Raw genomic sequence first — 11,169 nt, forward strand, 5'->3', positions numbered from 1 at the left:
ACATGGTAGTCAATGTCAGTGTACTTCACCGCCATAGTCCTATCCTGGTAGTCTCCATAAGCGACCAGGGCCAGTCGTATAGCGAAGGAAGCCGTGAAAAGCACATGCTTCTCTGTGAGCTGGGTTATTAGCCTCTCCATCAGCAAACCAAGCAGGGAAAACCAGATTAGCAGGCTACAGTTCGAGCAAGGTTAGCTAGTTTGTCGTCTCTCCGAGTTGGAATACGTTAGCCAAACACTGGCCATCTCAGCTTGCCTTTAACGTACGGAGAGGTCTGGTAATAATACCGTTCATCATGTTTTGTTAATAAGCGATTCGTTTTTGAATATCCATACTTCAAACATGACAGCTAGGAAGTTATCCGGAAGTGCGTTGTCTAACTTTCTCTTCTTTTTGGACTTATGCTCAGGGCACCAACACAGAGATGCATTATCACCACCTACTGGGCTGGAGGAAGACTTTAATTAAACCGTCGCTGTGAAAGATCACTTCTCTCCCTCTGTGTTGTATTTAACACACCATACATGTGGTTTCACTGCTCTGGTATGCAGCAGATGAGGTTATCTGAAAACGTTGTACAGGCAGATTATATTCAGGTCAGACAAGACACTTGTGGCTGCATTCCCTTAAACATATAATTTATATTATTAGATATTTATGCTTTGAAAGTGTAACAGCCCCAGTTTTAGGGGTTCAGCGTTGCTGTATTTTGTATAACATGTATTATTCTTGTACTCCCAGGAAAGAAAAGTAGAAATTGGAGAGTAAAAGTAGTATTAATATAATGTAATATACTTATTCTTCCTTACATGTAAGTAATATCTATGGAATTAATAAAAGCATCATACTGCTGTTAGTTTACATTAAACATTAACAGTAAGTAATATGATTTGAATATGAAGACTTCTCACAGTAGTATTATTTGAATGAACTGCAAGTAATTTTATTACACGTGGCTGAACCAAATCTGAGAAAATATCAATAAAGACAAATGTAATTTAAAAAAAAGTGACACACAATATTTGCAAACCACACACACTTTTATTCCATGAGAAATAGGATACATAAAAAGGACCAGGTCAAACCTTCATGTAAGCTCATGTAGTCTATATTTATGTTATGCATAATGGTACAATTACATATCTGTGCTTTGCTCAGTTACAAATCACTATGGATATATCTATCGGACAATGTGATTTCATCACATTATTCTCTTTGGTTTATTGAATATCTAAAACAAAGAAATATGAAAAATATAGATGTAGCATGTAATGTAGAAAAAAAGTTGCAACAGTCACACCTTCGTATGGTATTAAAGTACACTTGATGTCCGTGCTAGTGTTTGAAGAGGCATTATAGACATTCTGATAAAGGTAAACTCTTTCAAAGGGTGTAAGGTATACGATAAGATAAACTAACTAATAAACTCTAATGGTATAGCTAAACTAGGGTGTGAGTGTGCAGCAAACAGGACCATACATGTATTACAGACAGGGTAAACCAGATCCTAAAGATGACATCAGGTGCAAAAGATAAACAGTGCAAAAACCTAATGTTCAGTAAGGCACAGGATAAAATATAGGACGGGAACTCAGAGTGTGATTAGCTATAGGAAACTAAAGTAGTGATTCACAACATCTTCCAGTAATACCAAAAAACTTTTAGACTGTTGCAATATATGTATTGTAACTCCCCCCCCCTCCACTTGAGAAACAACACTGCTCTGAACAACGAAGTGTTCACTTGGGGGAGCAGTATCGGCCAGCAAAGAGAATGCTCATGGAGGGGTTATGTCGGATGAAGAAGAGGAAGGGGTGGTCTGCGATGAACCTGGCTGTAGGCAAAGCACAGCGCAGCATCATGATTGCAGCAGTGGCAGCTGCAGCCTCAGTTCCCTCCTCGTTCACCTCCACGAAAGCCTTGTGGACGACTTTTGACAGTACTAGGTCATTGGCGGGAGACATGCCTGTCAGCAGAGGAGAAGGAAAGAGAATATTTTAAATAACTATAATGCCTTGTCTCACCCTACATGACAGAAATGTAGAGCACACCGATTTAATAGAACCTCTGTATTGACTTGTTGCTCCTTTGAACTGACAGGAGCCAGTTCAGCTTTTGGTCCCTGTTCTTTAAATGATGATGAATATATGTGAAATGTTCCAGACACATGTCCTACCAGAGAAGTCACTCGAAGCCATGTCGAAGGCATCCACCATGCCCATGCTGATCAGGACATTCTTCATGTCATACTTCTCCTCCATCTTGAATCGAGGCAGCCCCACCTGGACCTCAATGTTATCCATCATGTCTGGGCGCGTCCACTCCACAAAGTTCTCATAGGTCAGCGTCTTCTCCAGCTGGGGGTGGACACAAAAACAGTTATTAGGTTGTCTGCATCTTGTTCGTTTCTTTATGTGTGCCAGTGTGTATGTGTGTGTGTCTCTGTGTCCTACCTTCTCCAGACCTGTTGTACTGTCCTCGAATTCATTTGGTAGGAAGATGAGCATGCTGAGCTCCTTTCCATTGTACGGCATCTCTAGGATCTGTCCAACAGAAGGTTTCAAACATACAGCAAATATGTTCTGTTTGGTTATTTGTGTGTTTTACCAGGATAGTTTACGTGATTACATGCAACACACACAACTCTTGTAAGGTAGTTCATAGTTATGGTAAAAAAAAAGAAAGAAAGAAAAGAAAGCTGGATCAAAACCAAAATCTTATCAAATCTTTGAAATCTAATTAAGTCCCGCTTAACTTCATTATCAAACAATGACTGGTGATGAATAGATGATTGGTTGATTAGTTGCCTGACCAGTTAACAGCTGGTTGACTGACATACCATATTAATCAATTAACGAACTGATTTGCCTGATTACCTGGCAGTTGGCTTCGGGGATGTAGGTGAGAGGGAACTTAGTTTTCTGATACATCATCTTCACTGGCTTAGTGTCATTCTGAAAACAGCAAATAGAAAAAAACCTGAGCTTGAAGAGAAACTCACCACCAGCTGAAATCTTCCACATCCCCTTGATGCAGTGATACATAAGTGTACAGCAGGGTGTGTTCAGTAGAATGTGACATCATTGTTGGGGGTGCACAGAGGTGCAACATACTTGACATGGCAGCAAATCACTGATTTTAAGTCTAGTATTAAGTTATTTTAACATATTCAGCATATTTTAAAAGTATCAAAGCTTGCTGTTAATCTTTTTCAATGTTCCTGTTATCTACTTAATCACTTAGTGCAGCTCCAATGTTTTGTTGACCAGTTTAAAGGTAAATCACTTTTTATGAGAAGTCCAATCTCCAATCCTTTTTACTTTGGTGAAGCATTTGTCAATAAACAAAGCAGTATCTATTTTGTGGTACCACTATATAGGTGTGTCTACAGACTAAAACTTACTTAAGCCACAAACATATTCTTACACTTAGTGGTCTGAGAAAAGGTGTCTTCTCTACACCAAGTGGAATCATCATGATTTAGTTTTTACTGGAGCATAGCAAATCATGATTAACACTCGATGTTTAAAAAAAACAAAAAACAATATTAGAACAATATTTCATACAAAAGTGTCTGACAAATGACCTTTTATTAAGTCATCAGATTTCACCCTCTTTTGACCACAATTTCCACATTTCCTATGGTCAGATTTGCTGCCATGGCCCTGATGAGGAATCCTTTAATTCACCTGTTTTCACTACTTTCAGTGAAGAAGTCAGAATTCATGGCCTAAATGGTAAATGCTACTGTGCAATAGTTTTAAAAACCCTAGTCAGAAAAAAAATATTTACAGACTAACTTGTCAATCAGTGTTAGTCCACTGAATGTTTTCTTTGAGCAGTGTTACCTTGTTGAGTCTAAATGGAGCATCATGTGTGGAACTCTTCTCAAACTGCTTGTTCCAGTTTCCTTTGAAGTAGATTGCATTGACCAGCACCAGCCTGGTCATGCTGTCCACCACACCGTGGCCCAGCACGTCCTTAATTTTACCTGGCAAACCAAATTGATACATATGTGAAACACTGTCACGTCTGAAGTGTTTAAAAATGGCTAGCTCAGTTTCCCCATTACAGAATTTTGTGAAATCATATTTATTAGACCAGAAAAGTCTTGGAAATAGAACTCAGCCTTTCAAAATGAAATCAATTGTGCACCACCATTTGAAAAACTTTTGAACTCATAGCATTGAAAGGCCATGATAGTTTGCATGTCAATGTGCAATTTTGCCAGTCTGGAAATCCAGCTGTTTCTGCCTACGCAAAAGAGACTGACGCAGGACTGTGATTTACATTAATGTGGTCTTGGTTCTTCAATACATTTCCATTGAATGAAGGGGGCATGCAGGTCTATTAACATACTAATGCGTGAGTAGGTTAGTGTGTATGATCCACCTTGTGTCTGCTTCTCCACCCAGCTATTGATGTGGACCCTGGCTGACTCTGAGTTGGTTTTGAAGTCCAAAGGCTCCAGCTCTGCTTTGTAGTGCTTCTTGGTTTTTCCTAAGAAATCCTGGAACCATCAACACATTTACCAGTTCTGATCACACAAAAAAAATAATATACATACACTTAACTTGGATTTTAAAGTCTTTACAGCCAGAAAAGTATTTTCACAATCACTGCTCTATTTGTTTGAATGCTGGGAACTCCCTTATTCGTTATTTCACAGCTTTTAGATTCCTGTCTGTGCTTCTCATTCACTCCAGCCCGACCACTCATATGCAAACAAAACCACACCTACTTATGGCAATGCAAACACACATGCTGAAACATACACGTACCTCAATAAACTGGTAGGACTGCTCTCCGTACAGCCTGTTAGCAACACTGAGGGCATACGGAGCACCTGCCTTGTTGAGCTCGCTCAGCAGTTGGGCAAAGCTCACGTGAACATCATCCTGTAAATTCTGGGTTTTCAGAGACTGTGGAAAAAGCAGACAAGTGATGTTAGAGACACAATGAGCAAGTGACAGACCACTGTATTATAAACAGTGTATTAGACTGACCTGGTTGCCATCTTGCCAATTAAGTGATGAGACTATAGACAAAATATGCAAGGTTTTCCTGTTGACTTTGGTTAACTATGCTATGCAGTTATGTACAGTATGTTGTATTGTGTTCGGTAACTACAGTATGCAGTCGCTCAAAAGTAAAGCCTGACATATTTGGCTATAAATCTCTTTTAAATCAATTGGTCATGAAAACAAAAAGTCAAACAGGTCAGTTATTTAAAACGCAAATTAAATCAGCATGGAACCTAGTTTAATACAAATAGATGGGGTCATAATGATCTATTGGGAAGAAATGCACACTTAATGGATAAGGTGATCCTTAAAGTTGAAGGCTTTCAGTAATTAATTATTCTCTACATCCTGTACACACTGTATCCGAGAACAGATTATCTCATTTATATGCCAGCGTTAATGCACAACATCCCAACACAAACTGAAAACATGGCAAAAGTAGAGGGAACACGTTAACACTGACTTTAAAGAACCCATAGAAATGCTGCCCAAGCTTTGGCGAGCCTTTCCAGAAATGACACATACACGCCATCCCTCCACCATGTTGTTATTTGCATGGTTATCTTCAAAAACACATAAACCATCATCTTCCGCAGACAACGTTTGCTAAATTTGGTAGTAGCCTGCATACAAGAGTACAATACAATCTCCTAGAATATGGCAATACACACACGGAAACAACTTAATCTGTGTGCACTCCGTTTTCCTAATGCACTTTGTTGTCAAAATTTCAAACTTGACAGTTACGTCTAATCACACTGTGGTTTCCAGCAGCTGCTTATTGGAGATAAAAAGCACACCAGAAAGAAACCATAAAAAGAAATGGTCACCAATTCAGGTCAGTACAGCAACAGACGGGAGACCTGCAGAGGGAAAACAAGTGTGAAATTGTCTCAGGAACCACTGGCTCTTTGTTTCCAAGGATCCCCTCACCACATGACACCACCCAGACAGTTAGTAAAATGCCCCTCAGTTAGTTTAGCGCTCCTGTACTGTTGGTTTTGTTACCACCTTCTGCAGATTTGGTGGCAGTCTGGACTGGGCCTGCTGCTGCGTTTGCATGTGGGGTGCTCCTGCATGCCGATGCTTCTCTGCCTTAGTGAAGCTGAGGACCTAGGGGATGGTAGTGTTCACGGTTAAGTTAAACCTCGTGTGTCTCTGGTTGTGTACAGGAAGTTATAATATCATCCTGGCAGTGATGTGCGCCGGGTTGAGTTGTAATCCACAGGCCTCGTACAGTACACCACCCTTAGATTTGGAAGGCTGATCAAAAATTATACCAACAGCTGATCAGAGAGGAGTGAGTAAATCATGTTTTCCTCAATAAAACACCTTTATGCAGTTGTGAGATAAACTTCTCTCCAGCACAAAGATGTTACATATTATCTCAGAATACATGGGGTTAACAAACACACAATATTCACCTGTGAATGTACATAACATTTCCTACACACATTTGCTGAATTATGTTACCTAGAAAGTTGATGAGTGTAATTGCATTGGCATCTTTAGTCATAACTCTCACTTTTGTCTGTCTGTGTGAGGGTGAGCAGAGGTGCTAAAGAGTAACCACACCCGACAATCTTGAAATGGTTTACTCACCACAGCCTGAGTTCACTTTCAAGTAACTGGAGCAATGTCAGAACTTTACAGAGTCAACCAGTGTGCCTTGGGAAAGGTGCACCAGCTGGCAGAGAGCCAAAAGTGAAGAGAAAATTAATTGGACTGCCAATTTTGACAGTTAAAGTCAATCTACTGATTGACCTTGATTTACATGGTTTGTTATTTGTTGTTGCACTTTGAGTAGTTGGTTATGACCTCACTTCTCAATGGCAATTTATTCTTGTGAAGTTATAGGCCTGCATTGTTTAGACCAGACTAACTGGGGCTTCTTGTACACTAGGGGGTACTTCTAAAATTGCCAGATGTACCTGGAAAAATTGACAGATTGCAGTAGCTTAAAGTAAATGACAGAATAGAGATTAAAATTAAACTGAAAAAACAAATTTACATGTCAAGTCATTTGTAAGATGTCAATGCTACATATTGCGATTGAGTGCGTGAAAACTAGTTAGCAAGCGAGACATCCAAACAGCTGTCAACAGTAATGGATAATTAGTTGAAATGGTTGGCTTAAACTAATGAATAAACTGTTCACATAGTTCAGTAAGTGCAATAGATAAATGGTTGAAATAGTTAGCTAAAAGTAATGGAAAGATAAAAGTAAGGGATCAATGGGTGAAAAGCGTTAGCAGTACAAATGCAAACTTGACCAATCTGTCCTTAACACTGACAGCTCGATTGTATGAAAAAACAGCTCAACCAATATCTGCTTTTATTGAATTAATGGGGTTAAATACTGTGAGTTTAAAATAAATTTAAAAAATCACCACATTTTGGAACATGACAGCTGGTGTGGATGAAAGGGTACTTTAGATCACTAGACGGGGCTGTGGAGGCACTTCAGACAAAAAAAAAAAAAAAGTATTAGACTAATAAAATAATAATCAAAAGGCATCTTAGTTGTAAAACTGAAGCGCTATTTCAGAAATATTTTAGATAACCTTATTTAAATAACTTAACTGTAACAGGCTTCACTGGCCTACCAATATATTTTTATTGGCTTTCAACCTAAGATTCTCATGGCCTTATTTTGTGTTTTTTTAAATCGTAGAGTATGCACATTTCTAAAAACATAACATTAATGGGTAACGAGAAGGTAAAAAAACAAGATCTTACAAATTTCAGTAATGCCATTACATCACACATTTGTTATTTCCATCAACAGACTGCAGTATTTGTGGAGCAAATGTTGGCCAGCTGGCAAATGAACAAGTTACTATAAGTAGAAACCAGTTCACACAGTTGGACTTTCTGATAATTGGCTGATAAATCCTCACAGTTGCCCCACATCACTGTCACCTTTGCCCTCTTTCATAAATTGACACAAATCACACACCCACTGTCTCTTACTCACCAAGTCATGCACACAGTTGAGTTTTATCACCACAGAGGCAGGATCACCCTATTTTGTTTGACACACCATTAGAAGTACCTCCCATGAAAATACAATAAATCAGTTGGATTTCTGTCTTGGGGATAGTGCTGGTGTTGTTAGGTGGGTCTCTCTTACTGTGTAAGTAACAAAAAACCTGCTGTGTCTGGTAACACAGCAGGTTTCTCACAGAATTAACTTTACTGACACAGGTAATGACAGTGCCAATACCAATGTCAATACGTTCTTTGGTAGTTGTTGCAGCGTAGGTGCGGTTTAGCTGTAGTCATTGCATCATGCAGAAAGCTGAATGCTTCATCATTAATTTTACTACCTTCAGGAACAAACCCTGCCTTTTTGCACAAGACAATGAAAAACAGGTTGTGTCACAGCTCCTTGCTTTGAACAGTGAACACTTTTATAAAAAGGAAATGCATGCTGTTACATATTTAACACCAACGTTGTCCCCGATCCTGTCAAGCAGCATGTTAAGAGATTACTGCAATAGATTAAGGGCACAAAAAAACCCCAACATATTTTCCTTGCACTGTATGTATTAATGTAAAGCTTCACAATAAAAATTAACCTGCACATGCTGTGAATACAATTTTATTTGGTTTATTTTTCATTAGGGTCCAATACATCTAACATAGATAAACTGAAAACAGCAATCTAGTGTGTACCATAGCAATTGCTAATTTGCAACACCTGTCCCTAGAAGGGCTTTTAAAGAAATAAAACATGCTTTAAAATGGTATGTCGTAATCACTGTCATAAATCCATTATCTTCCACAACATTATCATTTCATATGACTGGAGGTGGGTGGGTTTAGGGTGAAGCTCTGCCCCTCCCACATTCTTATACAAGCCTGACCTAGCTGGGTGTGGCTTTGCTTTAGCAATCATTTTGAAATATGTCACCAAATGTTCTGATTTACACCATGTTAACTTCAACCTATCTCTACTGAGTGTACAGACTGACAAAACTGAAGGGGGATTTTACTGAAGACTCTAAACTTCATATCAACGTTTGTCATCTGTGTCTTATTCTGGCAATGATTAGATGTTTAATCTAAACTTTCCTGACTCTTTATCTTGTCTGAGGGGTCTTAGTCTCTTCAAGGTTTAAAAGTATAAATCAGTCCCTTATTCCATTAAGCAATGTGCAGTATCACTGTATATGCAACGTTCAAACATACATTAAGCTTTGCAAATGCATTTTCTTAAGGATACCCGTATTTGTGAGTTTAGTTATAGAGGACTACAAATATTCTTCCAGCTGGCATACATTCAGTGACTGATAAAACTTCTCACAGATGACACTCAGGCAGCCTGACAAGTGGGCATGCCTGCTGCACATAACAACATTTGTTCCATATTATGTATGACATTCCTAGTTACACAACACAGAGACGCCCCTCATAAAACCTAGCAAGAGTATGAACACAAGAGATGTTTGTCATTTTTGCTGATGCTGAAAGAAAAAAAATAAAATAAAAAAAAAGGGTGATTCATCCAGAATGAGGGCTTACACGCCTGCAGTACTTTCTCTCTGCCCTTCATTCCCAACCTACATTGTCTCAGAGAGGTGCTGGGTTACCTTTATGGTCATTTCAGAAGACACAGAGGTGGTTCTTTAATGGAGCAGATTTTATAGAACATCTGCACCATGGGGTCTACCAGATGGAAAAGGCAATAATACAGTCTAAGATGTGTAAGATTATAAGCTTCACAAATCCAAGCTGAACCAGGTCCACCAACTTTTACTTTTTTTTACTTTGTTACTTTTCACAAAGGCAGTGTGTGTGTGTGTGTGTACTGTACCTCTGACATCTGTGTGGCTGTGTTGCCCCTGGCCCCCAGCATCACCATAGACAGGGCTGAAGAGATGCTAAAAGGAGAGTAGAAGACATTTGCGGTTTTGTCATTACCACCCAGCTTGTTGAGCAAAGCCAGAGAGAAGGAGGTGTTGGCCTTGGATAGAGGAGTTGGTGATGCCATTGTGTCTAAAAAGAAGGGAGGGCAGAGCATTAGTGATTACATTACAAACTTAAAAGAAAGCTTTTATTTCTTCATCTGATTAGTTTCTCACTCTCTCATTGGGACAAGCGCCAAGTTAGTTAATTTGCAATTAAAAATACCTATTGTGGCAAATTTTTACAAACATTAAATTGACCTAGGAGGGTTGATTCAATATAATTTTTTAAACAATTGGTTCACCTATCCCAACCTTATTAGTAAAGAAGTTGTCTAGTAATTTAGGATTTTATTGAAATTATACTGCATCTTTGGTGGTGTGTATTCAAATTTATCAGCAGATTGTAAATATATTTACAAAAAAACCTCATACATTAAAGATGATATTTAACTTCCAGATTTTGCAATGGACTCGGGAAGGAAAAACATCTGAAAGGTTAACTTCGCTCTGGGATTGCACAAGGAAACGACCAAGTTTGCTACATTACGCCTACTTCACTCTATACATAACGCCATACCATGACTCAATAAGGTTGCACGACTGTCAAACTTGTACTTTTCACCTGTAACATAATGCCTGTAGCCTTCTGTTTAACCTGTCATGTAAAATTGTTTTAACTGCTGTTACACCATCTATCTACAAACTAAATCAGATCTCATTGTCACAAACAGAATGAGACTCTGTACTTACTGACAGACACTTTTCTTGAGGTCTTCAAAAGATCAGATGTCTTTCCTTCACTGGAAGACTTCTGCTTGAAGCTTCAGCTTTGTATTATTTGCAAGCTGACACGCCCCGAAAATCATCAGATGAGCTTCCGCGTTCTCATATGTCATTGTACGGAAGCCGAACGGATACAACAACTTACTCGCTTTTTAGGTTATCTCAATACATTTTTATCAGAAAATGAATTGGATTGCGAACACATAATTTCTCCAGGTAGTTGTATTATAGGCCTACTAATTCAATGCTGCATCAGACTGGGCGACCGCTTGTTGGAAACTAATTTAGTTTAATTCTGCAAATTAAACATAATTCTAGTGAAGTCTAATACAATTTTGTTTTGATTATGGGATACAGCGAACCTTTCTCTATGTAGGGTCCAGGGTACCATTTTTCACCTCTGTCTTATGCCCGGTGTATATTAAAAAAACATAAAACACTGTGATATA

The 11,169-nt window shown here is 38.7% G+C and overlaps 1 protein-coding gene across 2 annotated transcripts; it reads right to left on the minus strand.

Moving 5' to 3' along the window:
• Positions 1–1,021: 1,021 nt before the first annotated feature.
• Positions 1,022–10,835, minus strand: LOC119906979 (leukocyte elastase inhibitor-like). 2 transcript variants are annotated; one of them, XM_038724486.1, is made up of 10 exons: positions 10,688–10,835; positions 9,844–10,025; positions 6,036–6,137; positions 4,782–4,922; positions 4,393–4,510; positions 3,849–3,991; positions 2,877–2,954; positions 2,454–2,543; positions 2,177–2,357; positions 1,022–1,966 (listed from the first exon to the last, which is right to left on the minus strand). In XM_038724486.1, the coding sequence occupies exons 2-10, from the start codon at positions 10,018–10,020 to the stop codon at positions 1,740–1,742; spliced, it is 1,257 nt and encodes a 418-aa protein (XP_038580414.1). In that variant the 5' UTR covers positions 10,021–10,025; positions 10,688–10,835; the 3' UTR covers positions 1,022–1,739. The 2 variants fall into 2 exon arrangements, with proteins under 2 accessions (XP_038580414.1, XP_038580423.1); XM_038724495.1 differs by lacking the exon at positions 6,036–6,137 and having other exon boundaries at positions 1,740–1,966; positions 10,688–10,834.
• Between the last annotated feature and the right edge of the window lie 334 nt (positions 10,836–11,169).

Source organism: Micropterus salmoides, unplaced genomic scaffold, assembly GCF_014851395.1.
Source record: "Micropterus salmoides isolate LMB-PRFRI ecotype aquatic unplaced genomic scaffold, ASM1485139v1 Ms_hic_scaffold_1, whole genome shotgun sequence".
Taxonomy (NCBI): Eukaryota; Metazoa; Chordata; class Actinopteri; order Centrarchiformes; family Centrarchidae; genus Micropterus; species Micropterus salmoides.